Source organism: Plasmodium cynomolgi, chromosome 5 (assembly GCF_000321355.1).
Source record: "Plasmodium cynomolgi strain B DNA, chromosome 5, whole genome shotgun sequence".
Taxonomy (NCBI): Eukaryota; Apicomplexa; class Aconoidasida; order Haemosporida; family Plasmodiidae; genus Plasmodium; species Plasmodium cynomolgi.
Window position 1 is genome coordinate 792,728 of NC_020398.1, and position 14,792 is coordinate 807,519.

Below are 14,792 nucleotides of genomic sequence, written 5' to 3' on the forward strand. Positions count from 1 at the left end.
TTTTTTTTTGTTTTAATTCATTTCAATCATAAAGATATACACATCATTTTAGTGTTCCTACACGGATGTATCGTCACCCCCTGCGAGACGTGTCCCTTATTCGAGGAGAGAGGAGAAGAAGTTATGTGCACTTGCTTCATTTCAACAGTGCGAGTTATATTTTTGAAGGGGGCTCTTATCTGGTCCATTAGGGTGGATGACAGCATCCCACAAGAGAGGGGGAAAATAAATGATACATATCTAGCGAGAGGCACTCTACCTACAGGATAATTCTTTCGAGGGTTTCAGAAGGGTTCAATTTAGAACGAGTGCACCATACTAGGGGTCTCTTCTTAATCGGTTCGCTTGCGCATTTTTTGCCTTCTGCGGGGAAAGTACCCACAAGCAGGGGCGTCTCTCCTCTGCTTCTCCCCTCCGTTACGTCTCTCTATCTCGGCTACATTCTTGCGCCCCTGTTGCAGCGAACATTGGGAGGGCTCCCATTAGGGGTCACATGAACGTTGGGGTATGACGAACCGGAGATGGGCTGCTCGATCAGACGATGATGCATTGCCCTATAAGGTTCTGTTACGATGACCGACCATCTGCCGTTACGATGACCGACCATCTGCTGTTACGATGACCAACTGACTCACTTCCTCCCCCCATGGGTTCAATATGATGGACGCGTCCTCACTAAATGAGTGGATTTTTCGACCCATGTCAAGCTCCCAATGTAGATATAATATATTCAGAAGAAATGGAAAAGCATACGCAGTCCTATCTGCGCTGTGGCGCTGCGTGAACTGAACACTCGACTGAGGGACGACACTATTTTGTGTGAGCTCTTATGTTGATCTCCTTCCCCGAGTGTAATGGGTCAAATTGCAACGTATCAGGTGAGATGAGTTCGCGAATCTTTTGTTTAGATTGCCAGTTGGGTCATTATAGGAGACATTTTTTTTTTTTGTAAAATGTTTTGGTCCTTCCTGTGCATGAGATATACCGCCACGAAATGTGGTTCTCTCCGTACGTTTTATTTTATTTTGTTTTATTTTTATTTTTTTTTCTTTGTTGAATGGCGATGCTTTGCACTTTCCCCGTCAGGCATAGTAGGGTGGTAAAGTGACACATTCGAAATGGTTTCTTTTGTTAATGTTCTTCCCTCACCATTTATTAATTTTTTTAGTCACTTTTTTTTTTTTTTAATTTTTTTTATCATTACGGCTTTGTTAGGCTGAGGGCAGCCGCGAACGCGCTATGGGCTTCTTATTCCCCTGCGCGTCACTTGCAGCGGAGTAATCGCTCGATCGTCACTTGTGCGTGCTGCGTGGAGAGGTGCCCCACCCGTAGTTGCCGCGCCCTGCTGCTTCGTCCCGCTGCTACAACACGCTGCTTCGTCCCGCTGCTACAACACGCTGCTTCGTCCCGCTGCTACAACACGCTGCTTCGTCCCGCCGCTTCGTCCCGCTGCTTCGTCCCACTGCTTCGTCCCACTGCTTCGTCCCACTGCTTCGTCCCACTGCTTCGTCCCACTGCTTCGTCCCGCTGCTCCACCCCGCTGCTACACTGCCCCCCCACCGCATACCAAAACCACTGTCCTCACATCAGACCTTCCGAGAGGAAAAGCCAGCCCGATTGGCATTTTCCCCAGTCGTTTGTGCAACCCATTTTGTTTTCACCCTTTTGCAGTCTTCATTAGTGAGGACTGCCTTGGCGTTACCGGGAAGAGCAAGGGGGGCCGAATCCGCCCATATGAGTTGCTCCACAAATTGGCAGAGCCTCTGTTGTGTAGGGGGAGCACATGTCATGCACGGGTGTGCATAGCGAGTGAGAGTAGAACTTCCCCTTGTCAGTTGGGCTGTACAATTTTGCCTGAACAAGTTTGCCTGAACAAGTTTGCCTGAACAAATTTGCCTGTGCAATTTTGCCTGTACAAGTCTAACCGTGCAGGTGTGCCCCTAACACTTTTGCCTTTCCCCCCCCACTAGCCATTATGATAACGGTGCCGCAAGAGGGCTAAACGATTTGTTCTCAATTCACCGAGCTCAGGATTCACCTTCCCACGGCTGTGACATCTCGACTACCCAAACGATGAACCAACAGAGCGATCAGGACACACTTCGAAAGGGAAGCAGTCCAGATCGAAGGGGAAGAAGTCCAGGTCGAACGGGAAGAAGTCCAGATCGAAAGGGTAGAAGCCCAGATCGAAGGAGGGATCTGTTCCTCGAAATTTTCAGGGGGGGGCCAGGAACGCACTTTTGTTCCGGCAAAAAAAATTTTTTCCTAGAAACGAATACCCTAGAGTTAGACATAAAAAAGGAGTTTCTAAAAAATGTGGATTGCCCATCGTCCTTTCTGTCCAAAATTTCTATTTTCAAAAAAAAACTTATTAATGATTTTTTTATTTTGAAAAAGGAGGAAATTAAAAAGAGATTATGGCAAAATTACGAGGAGGTCATAGACAGCTTAAGGGATGAAGACGTGAGGGAAGTGTTTAACAACATAAATGAATTTTCGTCAAGGGAGAAGGATAATGAAGAATTGTTCCTGCGTTATTTGCACGAGTTTGGGAAGGGTACCCTGGGGGGACGCACAAAGGGGAGGAAGAAGAAGGAGAAGATGAAGGAAAGGGAGAAGGGAAAGGAGAAGGGAAAGGAGAAGGGAAAGGAGAAGGAGAAGGAAAGGGAGAAGGAAAAGGAGAAGGAAAAGGAACACTCCTCTTTGGCGACTTCACCAGAGCAGGCGGGAACGTCTACCCCTCACTGCCCGAAGTGTAACTGCCCTGGGAGAGGTGGAACCAAATGTGATGGTTCAGAGAAAGGCGAGGCAGCATCACTGGGAGGCCCACCTAATGTAGACCCACAGAACATACTAGCCAAAATCATGCACTCAAGTAAGGATGGACAAAAAAATGTTAAAAAAATTAGTAAAAGGTTGAATAACTTGTGGGACATGTACATGACGAGCGGGTTTCGAAATTGGCAGATGGGTCAGCGTGAGGATGTAACGACAGAGATTTTGCAAAAGATTATGCAGAAGGGGCGCCAGGAAATAGATTTTTTGGAGGGCTCCAAGAGGGTTCACATGGGTAAAGTTGCCAGGGTGTTGAGGAGGAAGGGGATAAGCCACAGGGGTGGGGACAGAACTGGTGGCACACGCGGAGGGAGATACAGCGCACGAGGTGATCAAATCAATGCTGGCGGCGAACTGGAAGGCAGGGGGATCCCTCGTGGGGGCGAAACGAGTGCTGCCGAGGTCAACCCAAGGGGAAGTACGAACTGTTCCAGCTCGATGGACACGAGTTTGACCAACCCGACTAAGCAGACCAACCCGAATAAGCAGACCAACCCGACCAACCAGACCAACTCCGTGGTTGGTGGATGCGCCGCACCTAGCGCACTCTCCAGTGATGCGAAGAATATCGCTAACCTAACCAGCAGGGAGACGTCCAACAGCAGGAGCAGCCTCTTCGGAAACAGGGATGCCAGCAGCAAGGATAACCAAGGGGAATGCTCAAGCGCCACTTTGGGAAAACCAGGCCAAGCGGAGAGCCTCAGAAAAGAAACAATCTTCACCCGTTTAGGGGCCAAGGGAGGAGCGGTCAAGCCCACTGGCACGCAGAGCCTTGGCAAGATAGGCTGCAGTGGTGCAGCACATCCCACCGGTGTAGCACATCCCACCGGTGTAGCGCACCCCGTCGGTGTAGCGCACTCCATCGGTGTAGCCGATGAACCCGGTTCAAGTAAGGCCGGCCGTAGCTGCGCGACCCCCAAGAACCCCCGCACTTCGGATACCGCTCACACGCCGAGCTCCTCCCTGGCGTCGTATATGCTGAACCCGCAGGACCTGACAGAGACGAACAGCGCCGATAAAGCGCACCAGGTCAACTACACAGTTGACGGAGTATATAGTGTGAGCAGCACGAAGAGGGTGAGCGGCCTGTACAGCTCGGACATGAAGGAGAATACCGTTACGAAGCTTACCCGGGATAGCATTATTCGAATCAAAAAAGAAATTTTGAGAAAGGCAAAGCTAAGGAGTGCAAAAGTCGAAACAAAGAAATGTGGACAAGGTGTTCACGAAATATTAATCAACTCACTCAAAGGAGAGGTAAAAATGAAGGTAAAAAATTTTGTAAAAGTACATCAAGTAGGTCAGGGAGCTTACGGAGATGTGTGGATGGCGGAGGACATTACAAACAACAGGAGGGTGGCTTTGAAGAAATTAAAAATAAATGGAAACAAAGAGGGACTAGCCAAAACCTACATAAGAGAAATTTCCATTTTGAATTCCTTAAAGCATAAAAATATTGTGGAGTTGATGGGGGTGGTTTACACCAAACTACCCCCCAGTGAGGCCTTCCCGGCGTCCCCCTGTGGCCCGAGCACGTCGGAGCGGCTACACCAGCTGCAGCAATTGAAGCAGTTGAAGCAAGTGCATCAGGTGCAGCAGGTGCAGCGGCGGGCCTCCTCTAAGTTAATGCGCGGCGCCGTAAGGCGGTCCTCGTCCCGCACGTCGTTCGCTAGGTCAGTTTCTCCCTCGGAGGCCCTCTCCGCGGGAGGAGCGGTTGCCCCATCGTCCCGCGCATCGTCCTGCACATCGTCCTGCTCATCGTCATCGTCCCACTCATCATCGTCGTATTCCTCCTCCGTGGCTTCCTCTTCTTCTTCTGCCCCCCCCTCATTCCGCAAGAAGGCCGAGACGAACTCGTCTATCTGGATGGTATTCGAGTATGTGCCGTTTGACCTATCAGGGTACAGTGAGCTGCTAAGGGACGAGCGAGCTCAAAGAGAAAGATATAAAAATGGAAATCTCTTTTCCATAGGAGAGGTGAAAAATATTTTCCTGCAGCTACTCAGAGCATTAAATTATTGTCACAAAAATAGTATAATCCACCGGGATGTCAAAATAGCTAATTTGTTAATTGATAAAAATGGAATCTTAAAGCTAGCCGATTTTGGTTTAGCTAGATTCCACGCAGATGTAACTCCCTCAAATATGACGAATAGAGTTATTACCCTTTGGTACAGACCCCCAGAATTGCTACTCGGATCGAATTACTACACATCGTCAGTTGACATGTGGAGCTGTGGATGTGTATTAGCGGAACTACTCACAAGTAATCCCATTTTTTCAGCAGACAACGAAACTGATATCCTCAAAATTATTGTTAATAAAATAGGAGCCCCCAACAACAAAGAAATTAAGTTCCTAAGGCATCTACCCAACTGGAATATCCCAAGCTTAAATCCGGTGCATCCAAATAATTTGAGCAATATAAATCAAAATAAAAAAAGTGAAGTAGAAAATGCAATTAGAAGCATACCAGGTGTAGGAGACTTAGGATTAGATCTCATAAAGAATCTCCTAAAATGGAATCCCTTTGAGAGATTCTCCGCTCTACAGGCAATGAACCATCCCTGGTTCACCACCAACCCTTTACCAGAAAAACTAGGCGAACGAAATAATATAAAAGCTGCTCATAGCTTCATGACAAAAAATTTTAAAAAGAGAGACATTTCAAAATTAAATTACAGGAAGGTCCAAGAAAATTTTAGATTCGTTAATGTAGGGAATTACAGGAGGGCTATTTTTTACAGTCGATATGGCGAGGTGCTCATGCGGTCCTCTGCTGCTGCGTCAGCCGGACGGTGCCACCCCCCGGTACCCCCAACGGGTAGGTTACTCCACGCAAAGGCAGTTGCGTTGGTGAAATGGGCACATTTGCCTAGCTGCAAAGAATCACATGTATTATTAACTGCACTAGTGTATTACCATTTAAATGCGCCGCTTCCCCATATGTCACTTTTTTTTTCCCCCTCGCAGCGGAGGAGAACCAAGGAGTTCCCAACAAAAGAAACGCAGAAAAGGTGCAAACTGTGATGGAGACTAACAAACAGACACAGCATCATGCGAATGGCAAGGAAAGACGCAGAAGGGAGGCAACACCCCCACGTAGATATAACCATGATGGGTTAACCCATTCAAGTAGGACTGAACTAAGTGGACGAGCTCCTCCGAGTGACGCTTTTAAAAAATCTGATCATCGTCACGCAGCTGTAGAGAGGGAAAAAGCACCCTTATTAAAAGATCACGAAAGGGTAGCAGATGCGAAGGAGAAAAAAAGGAACAATTATAAAATGAAGGAAGAGCACATGGAGGAGGATCATGGACGATATGGTCAATATGGAACTCAACGGGATAGTAGCTTCCGCGGAGACACTCGCTGGAGACGGGAGGAGAGCTTTGAAAGGAGCAGGCATTCGTCTATACGGGAGGGTGGATACCCTACTCATAGTTACCGTGGAAGGGTAGGCAGAATGAGGGACAGCACAAGTAGGGTGGAGAGGAGCATACACGATAGGAGTAGGGAAAGGGAATGGTACAAGAGAGACTACGTGGAAAGGGACAGAGAAATGGGTAGAGAGAGGGACAGGAAAAGAGACAGGGAACGGGAAAGGGAGTGGGAGCGTGACAAGCGCAGGGAAACGGGAAGAGAACAAGAGAGGGAGCGAGAAAGGGAATGGGAGCGAGAACGGGAAAGGGAGCGAGAAAGGGAATGGGAACGAGAAAGGGAATGGGAGCGAGAACGGGAAAGGGAGCGAGATAGAGAGAGGGACAGGGAGCGAGAAAGGGAAAAGGAGCGAGAAAGGGAAAGAGAACGAGAGAGGGAGCGAGATAGAGAGAGGGACAGGGAGAAGGAGCGGGAGAGAGCTAGAGATCGGGATAGAGAGAGAGACCGGGAAGGAGAAAGAGATCGAGAAAGAGACCGAGAACGAGACCGAGAACGAGACCGAGAACGAGACCGAGAACGAGACCGAGAACGAGACCGAGAACGAGACCGAGATCGACATAGAGAGCGAGAGCCGCATAAACGGAGAAGCAGAGACAACCCAAACAGAAACGAAGAGCACCAACTGAAGGAACAGAAAAAACACAAGCTGGATGCAGAGGATGTCAAGCGGGAGCGAAAAAGAAAGCTGTAACGTGGGGTGGAAATTCTGCTGGGGAAGGAAGTCCCCACCGCGCGCAACCGATTGGCAACCGATTGGCCGGTTCGCGTGTGCATACGTTTTGCGCCCAATGCTTCATTTGGCGAAAGCACAGAGAAGGAAGGGGCTACGTACAACCACGAAATGTTGCAACGGTGCACATGGGTACATATGGATGAGAAATTTAACATCAGAGGAATTAAATGGTCCGTTTGGTAAGCGGTGTAAAAAGGCTCATGAAGGTGCAGTTGGAAAATGGGCGGCCGTACAATGTGCTTGCACCCACGGGCGTTCCCTTTCTTCTGGATCATTTTTAGGAGGGACTGCCAAGCTAGTTAGCCCCCCATGGGGAAGATAGCTTCGCTTTGTGGCTTCCACGATTTTTTTTTTTTTTTTTTGATAACCTCGTTTCGTGGCTGCCTTGTGCGTTTTCCCCTTTTAACGTCGCCACAAGTAAAACACGGCGGTGCTGCATGACGGCGCTCTATAAATCGGAGGGGGGGAGGCGTAACGCTTAAAAATTTTTGTCACTTAAAAAAAAGGAGAGCGTGTGTGCTCTCTTGTTGCAGCTGCTGGATGCTGCTGGATGCTGCTGGATGCTGCTAGATGCTGCTGGATGCTGCTCGATTATGCTCGATTCTTCTCGATGCTGCTCGCTCAGCCCTACGTGCCGCTGAGCAAACTGCGAATTATATTCTCTTTAGCCGAGGAGATGGCCTGGTTGAGGGGGGTGTGCTCATGCAAGTCGCTCTCGTGCATATACAATCGATTTATAATGACATTCGGGTTGGTCTCCATAATGATTCCGCTATCGGCAATTTCGTCGAGGATTAAATAAATTGAGTCCAGTTTGTCCAGGAGTTGTTTCTTCCCGATCTGATTATTAGTGACATTGTCTAGGCACTGCTGCACCGTCTGCATAATCTCATGCAAAATAATTTCGTTATCACTCTCGTCTCCTACGATGTAGATGCTCACATCATTTATTAGCAGATAGAGAATGGTGAATTTATTGAGCACTAACACTTCCGTTTCGCTGGAGTTCCCACCCAGCTTCTTAGCTTTCTCCGTTATGTCATTTTCAAATAATTTCTGGTCTTCCACTGTGCGCAAGTTGTTATACGTATCCTCGAACGGGCTGTTTATCGAGTCTTTGCTTGAGCTGTTGTGGATTAATTTGCTTTCGCCCTTCGGTGGGAGCTGGTCGTTGTAGTACTTCACTGCTATTCGATTCCCATAACTATCTAGGATGATTATGGCGCTCAGCTGCCTTATCGACACGGCCTTCATCTTTTCCGTGGGGGTTATCCCCAAAGCTGGTCAGTCACTTTCACTCGCCAAATGGAGAACCGCTCTCTCGTGCTCGCCAAATTGGGGAGGTCTCAAAAATTGCTCAGCTAGGGATTACCTCTTCGTCACGTAATTTTTTTGGATAGCGAATTGGACACGGGGACACCGGCTACGTTGTTCACCCCTTGTGAGCTGTCCGATGGGTGACCTCACCAGCTCGTGCTGACAAACAGGCAAAGTAGTTCCCTTTCGTTCTGTATGAACAGCTTCAGGTGTACTCTGCGCACTGTACGAGGGACGCTCCTCCCTCTTGCGAAGATGCATAAATGTTTGCAAGTTAGAACTGCTGTATTGGGCTGCCCTGTGCAGCTAAGCGGAGCGCGGAATGGCAGGGGGCTGAAAGTTTTTTCTGCACTCTCCGTTCCCTTCTGCTTTATTTTCAATTATTTTTTACTTTTTATTTTATTTTTTTATTTTACTTTTATTTTGTTTTATTTTTTTTACTTTCCCGTTTCTGCTCCCCACATTTTTAACCACTTCCGTGGCAATATTTTCGTAGCTGCAGCGGGCAAAATTTACGCACAAACAAATTCGTCGCCCACTTTTGCCTTCTCTTTCATTTCACCTCGCGTACTGAACGTGCGGACATTTTCGGATTGGGGGGGACCTCGACTTTCGCGGTTCTTTTCCTCCTTCGGTGTATGACTATAACGGGGCAAACCTCACTCATGCGGAGGGGAGAAAACACACAGTTTAGTATGTATTCCAGGATAGCAGTTTCTTGTTTCCCCCAGTTTGGCATAGGCAGGTACCACTACATGTATGAGCGTTACTCCTGTGGGAGGGCTCTTTTTTTTTTTCTTTTACTGCACTTAGGGGTTTTGCCTTACCCGTTTGGGGTCACCTTTTGATTGGAAATAATTTTTTGGGAAAAAAAAGAAAACCAATCAAACGAATTGCCTTTTCGCAGGAGCTGTAAAGTAGGAATTTCCGCGCCTCAACCAAATGCAGTCGTTTTTTTTTTTTTTCTGAAGTGACGTACTTGCTCAGACTGTTTTTTTCCTCTATTTCGTGTGACATAAATGTATATAAATAAAAACGATTACGTATGTATGCGTTCTTAACTTTTAAGTCTGCATAAAATCCCCTCGTGGCAGATCATCGAGTGCGCCTTTTTTGTTTACCCCCCCATTTTACGCTGTTATTTGGCCAAACAGAGACCGTAGTAAGAGCCCTCGAACGTACCCAATCGAGTGATTAGCAAAAAATCAATCCATTTGGGGAGACACGATTCCTATTTCGCGAGGAACACGTGCAACAGGCGTAGGCATTCTCGTCTGCGCGTTGGCAGGCGCTGCACTCCCCCCCCAAGGCAACCATTTCGGTCGAGTCATTTTTCTCCAAAGTGAAATATAAAAAAAAAAAACAAAACATGTCGCATTTGTACGAAGAGGTCTACAAGAAAAGGAAGTATTACGATAGGGCCCTTTGCAACGACTATGAGGATTGGCTGAATAAAATTCAATTTTCCAAAACGGTGTACATTGGGAACTTGTCCATTTATACAACGGAGCAGCAGATTTATGAGGTAAGTAGGGGGAGCGGCGCGTTCCGGAGATGCCCCGCGTGGTTACACGTGCGTCGTTAAACCTGCATCTTAACGTCGCATCGTCACGCCGCATCTTCACTCCGCATCGTCACTCCGCATCGTCATGCGGCATCTTCACGCCTGCATCTCTATGCTCATTTCGCCCCCCCCACTTCTCCCCCGCAGCACATGCGCCAGGCGGGAAACGTGGAAAACATAATCATGGGGCTGCACCGCACGGAGAAGTCTCCCTGTGGCTTCTGCTTCGTCGTCTACAGAAGCAAAGAGGGGTACACACAAGCAGTGAATTTTCTAAACAATTCCATCCTCGACGGAAGAATCATACGTGTGGATGAGGATCTGGGCATTATCGGAAGGAGAAAATATGGACGTGGGAAAACGGGAGTTCAGAAAAGAGACGAGAGAATTAAATACTATGACGAGGATCGACCCCAAGTCCTAGATCATTTAGTTGATAGCAATTTAATTTCGAAAAAGAGAAAGCTTAACAGTGCCGGTGTGAATGCTTCTCCTTACTATGAAAGGAATGTGAAGCAGAGGACCACTCTGTACGGCACTTATGGGCAACCGGGAGACTTTAGGGTGAACAGGCCCGTCCACCTGAAGCCCACCGTTACTCTCTACCCCAATGTGCAGCACTTGATGGCATACAATAGAAATAAAAATAGTAACACGAATGGCTTGTACAACTTTCATTCGAAAAGGGGCGGGAAGAGGCGAACGTGACCTTACCCTTTTGTTCTAGGAGCGGTTGGTTTGTGCAGCGGTTGGGGGAGGGAGAAGATCCCCTATTTAATCGCCTCACCATTTGTAACAACTTGGGGAATTCAGCTGTGCATGGTTTGTCTTCCCCCCGACACGGAGCCAGTTCTGCATTGTGCATCAGCATTGTGCATCCGCGTTGTGCATCACTCATTGCGCGTCCTCCGTTTTTCCCGCTTCTAACCCTCCCCCCGACGCACACACGTCAGGCCTTTTTTTTTTAGTGTTTCAAAAACGCGTGAAGGTGGCCCCCACCTGGAGTATTTTTTTTTTTAAAAACTCACAAAGTGGGAGATAATTCAAAAGGGGAAATCAAAATGATCGTTCTGTGTCGTCTTTGTTGTTACGCGGTGTACAAGGGAGAGAGGAGACCCCCGGGGTTGGCACTAACAGCGGCAGGGCGTCGCCATGAGCAAATCAACCGTGGAGCCCCCCCGCTAACGCCGCTAACACTGCTAACACCGCTAACACCGCTAACACCGCTAACACCGCTAACACCGCTAACACTGCTAACACCGCTAACACCGCTAACAGCGCGATGGGCTAAAGGTGCCGCCCGACGATGCGGTAAAAGCTGTCGAAGTCCTGCAGCCCCCGTTTTATCTCAAAGTCGACGAGGTTACAGTTCGAGTTTTTAAAAAAATTAATGAGAGGGGAGTTGGTCAACTCGTACGTGTTCAGTCGGTGGGTAACTATTTCCTCACTGTCATCACTCCTCCTCTGTAACTTTGGGTTACCCTTACACTTCTCACAGTCCTGGGGCGGAGAAATAGGAGGCATATCATACGGGCCCTCTCGAATATGGGCAACGTTAAAATTTCTGTTGCATTCACTGCAAATTCTCCTCCCCATAATTTTTTTAATGAGGATATGCCGTGGCATGTGTATATTGATGAACAGATCGATGCTTGTGATTTTTACTAGCTCTTTACACTGAAATAAATTACGTGGAAATCCATCCAAAATGAACCCCTTAAAATAGCTATCCTTCTGTACTGTCACCTTGGTTATTTCGTCCTTCACTATCCGTACGATCAAATCATCTGAGACTAGGTTTCCACTCGTGACTACTTTGTCGATTTCTTTCCCTATGGTAGTTTTTTTTTTTATTTCTTCCCTTAGTATATTCCCCATGTTTATGTGCTTCAGCTTTTCTTTCTTGGACAGGATCTCCGCAAAGGTGCCCTTCCCCACCCCGGGTGCTCCGAACAGTACAATTTTTAATGGGCCTTTTGCTTTCATAGTTGCTCTGATCATTAGGGTTTTTTTTCTTCTTTTGTTAATACTCTTCTAAGTAGGTGTACAAATATTTAACACTTTTTTTGTACGTTGGCAGATTTATGCTAACAGAGATTTATCCTCATTCATATGACTACGTTTAGGTGACGCTTTTCTCTGTGTAGGTACCTCCTCTCCTGCGTCTGTTTTGATGATCATATGTACATGCGCTTATGAGTTACGTGTCTCCCCTCTCCGTTGTAGCTACACCAACGGTTAGCACAGTTGGAAAGCTATGCAGTAATGCACAAATTAATTGCTCCTACACCATTGCAATAATCACTGCATCTACTTGGGCCACTTCACTTGTGTGTTTGAAAATGGGGGGACCCTTCTTGGAGGGGGGGGATTGGGGAGTTTAGATCCCATTCGTCACGCTCTGTGGTGCGAAGTGGAGGGGACTCCGGTCAGTCAACCACATTGTTGAAGTGAAAACAAATGTGTGATGCTCTCCCGAAGGTGGACGTTTTTTCTCCGTGAATTGTTTAGTGGGATGAACAGGGGGAGCGCCAAGTGGGTTCAGAGTGGAATACTATAATCATACTTCACCTCGTTTGCCATACCGAGGTGACTGCACCTGGCCATGTGTCACTCTCCACCCCGCTGTGACTTACCGCGGTCACTGAATCTATCTCGGATTCGCCCACTTCGCCGTGTTCACTATAAGTACGACACGGGGGAGAAATTAAATGGGTTCAAAATGGGTTCAAAGTGGATCAACTTGGATCTACGTGGCTCAACGTGGGGCGCATCAAAACGGCCAAAAATTTAATGCAAAGGGGAAAAAAAAAAGAAGAAAAAAAGAAAAAGAAGAAAAAAAGAAATCATTTGGAGGCGGAACTCCGAAGGGGAAGCACCTTGACGTGTTTTCGTGAAGGAGAAAGAAGAGCTTCATCCCGGTTCGCAAATGTAATTCTCATAGAGTGGGGCACCACTGGGGGAGAGCGCGGTCAAGGAGGGGAAGATGCAAAACATATTATTCTTTTTTTTTTCTTCTTATCGCTTCTCCCATGAGCAGATCAAACTGCACATCGCAATTTGCATGAGCGCATCATGGGCTATGCCTTTTTGGCATTATAGCCTCGGAGGAGTTATATGGTAACACCAACTTCAGTTGGTATATCTTCCTCACCCCCGCCTCTACCCACTAATCGTACAAATAATCCGCAATTAAATAATTCAAGTTTTTCCTAAACGACCTGAACAAGTCATAATTTATTCTCTGGAAAAGCTTCTTCGTGTAAAAGGAGAAAACGTTGGTCCTCTGTGCAGACAATTTTTCTTCATATGGGGAGCTGCCCATGGGCACAAAAAAAATGTTGTAAAAAGGATGTACTTTTTCCTCGTTGGCCATTTTTAATAGAATTAATAAATTTTCAAAGGAGTTCAAATTGATGCGCGGAGTGGGAAGACAGTATTCGTGAAAATGGCCTTTAAATTTGTCCAAAAAGATTTTGTAAAATTGGTTAGCTTGCTCGTAGGAGAAGAAAATGGGTACGTACTTTTTTTTCTTGTCTCGCGTTTCTAGCTGTATGATGAGGGAGGCACGATCGTCACTCGACCCATCCAGTGTGTACGTTAGAAACACATTTGGATATAACTCCACCCGGACATCCTTCTTCAAACTCTGCCAAAAAAACAGCTCATAAAAACGCTTTTTAATCGCCGATTTATGTAGAGTTACCTTATTAATGTAGTACACGGGGGTGCCATAAAAAACCTTTTTATTCTTTAATACGTGTTGGAGTTGTTCGTAATGCGGGACTAGGACAAAATCGATTGTGTTGCTGTGGGAATTTTTAAGCTCCAGAAAATGTTTCAAGTTGGTTAATTTGATTTTGGACCCAAAGAACAACTTATTTGTTTTTTCTTTTAAATTTTTATTAAATAAGTGTAATATATCATCTCTATACGCTTCTGCAGTTTTCAAATCGAAGAAAAAAATTCCAACCGCGTTATTGTTGTGTATGTTTTTTAAGTTGATTTCTCTTCGTTTGTTTTGGTTAACTTTTAACAGGGGAAACAGCTCTTCCCCCTCGCGGCCATTTTTTTCGAGCGTTACATCGTCGCGTTGGCTGTCCCCGTGGACGGGCGGGGATCCTTCCCGTGAATTAGCAGTGTCACTAGGGGATGCGTCACCATTGGGGGGTGCATCACCATTGGGGGGTGCATCACCATTGGGGGGTGCGTCACCATTGGGGGGTGCGTCACCATTGGGGGGTTCGTCCCCGCTTTTTCGCTTCCCTACATGCTTCTCTATCTCTTCCTCTGCTTGTCTCCCCGTTTGCCCCCCCCTTTCACCCCTGTTGTAGTCCAAGGTGAACGACAAAATTGCATCGTCGAATTCGTTGGTTACAACAAACAGGGGCACGTTTTCCAAATTTTTCATTTCATACTTGTTTTCTTTCTTTTTAAAAAAAATAAAATTCAGTTTCCTTAACAATTTGAAATTTCCCGAGTGGTGTGTGATCTCGCCCTTTATCGGATTGATTACATGCACGGGCAATTGCTTCTTGTGGGCTACTATTTTTCTACATTCCAGCTGCACCCCCCGATTTGGTGACCCACTTAGGTAAAGGAAAATAATTAAACATCTCAGTAGGAGGCTGTTCAAAGGTGGAAGATGCATTTTACTGCGCGCGGATCTGCTTCTATGGTGTGTGTGCGAGCGGACATGAATATCCGCCCCCTCCCCCACGGTGTTGCTTCACCGCAGAGGTTGCCCCTTCAGCGCCCAACATTTCGAGGGCCCCCAAGGCGAAACGGACTGAAGGAGGGCGCGGAAAAAAAAAAAAAACGCTACAAGTTTGCGAAGTGGTGGCAGGGAGAACTGGTAAAATTACGAAATCGCGAGTTCGTCATGTTGTGTACTGTACTGT

The 14,792-nt window shown here is 47.0% G+C and overlaps 5 protein-coding genes across 5 annotated transcripts; 2 read left to right on the forward strand and 3 right to left on the reverse strand.

Moving 5' to 3' along the window:
- Positions 1-2,073: 2,073 nt before the first annotated feature.
- PCYB_052840 (protein kinase domain containing protein) lies at positions 2,074-5,865 on the forward strand (the record flags this gene model as incomplete). The annotated part of the gene is made up of 3 exons (XM_004221165.1): positions 2,074-4,416; positions 4,675-5,550; positions 5,809-5,865. The coding sequence occupies 3 exons, from the start codon at positions 2,074-2,076 to the stop codon at positions 5,863-5,865; spliced, it is 3,276 nt and encodes a 1,091-aa protein (XP_004221213.1).
- A 1,772-nt stretch (positions 5,866-7,637) lies between these two features.
- Positions 7,638-8,264, reverse strand: PCYB_052850 (coatomer zeta-1 subunit; the record flags this gene model as incomplete). The annotated part of the gene is made up of 1 exon (XM_004221166.1): positions 7,638-8,264. One exon carries the CDS (start codon positions 8,262-8,264, stop codon positions 7,638-7,640), a length of 627 nt encoding a protein of 208 aa, XP_004221214.1.
- Positions 8,265-9,696: 1,432 nt separating this feature from the next.
- Positions 9,697-10,599, forward strand: PCYB_052860 (nuclear cap-binding protein; the record flags this gene model as incomplete). The annotated part of the gene is made up of 2 exons (XM_004221167.1): positions 9,697-9,852; positions 10,039-10,599. The coding sequence occupies 2 exons, from the start codon at positions 9,697-9,699 to the stop codon at positions 10,597-10,599; spliced, it is 717 nt and encodes a 238-aa protein (XP_004221215.1).
- A 579-nt stretch (positions 10,600-11,178) lies between these two features.
- On the reverse strand, positions 11,179-11,877 carry PCYB_052870 (adenylate kinase 1; the record flags this gene model as incomplete). The annotated part of the gene is made up of 2 exons (XM_004221168.1): positions 11,179-11,391; positions 11,557-11,877. 2 exons carry the CDS (start codon positions 11,875-11,877, stop codon positions 11,179-11,181), a joined length of 534 nt encoding a protein of 177 aa, XP_004221216.1.
- A 1,183-nt stretch (positions 11,878-13,060) lies between these two features.
- Positions 13,061-14,542, reverse strand: PCYB_052880 (hypothetical protein; the record flags this gene model as incomplete). Its single annotated transcript, XM_004221169.1, has 2 exons — positions 13,061-13,540; positions 13,598-14,542. 2 exons carry the CDS (start codon positions 14,540-14,542, stop codon positions 13,061-13,063), a joined length of 1,425 nt encoding a protein of 474 aa, XP_004221217.1.
- Between the last annotated feature and the right edge of the window lie 250 nt (positions 14,543-14,792).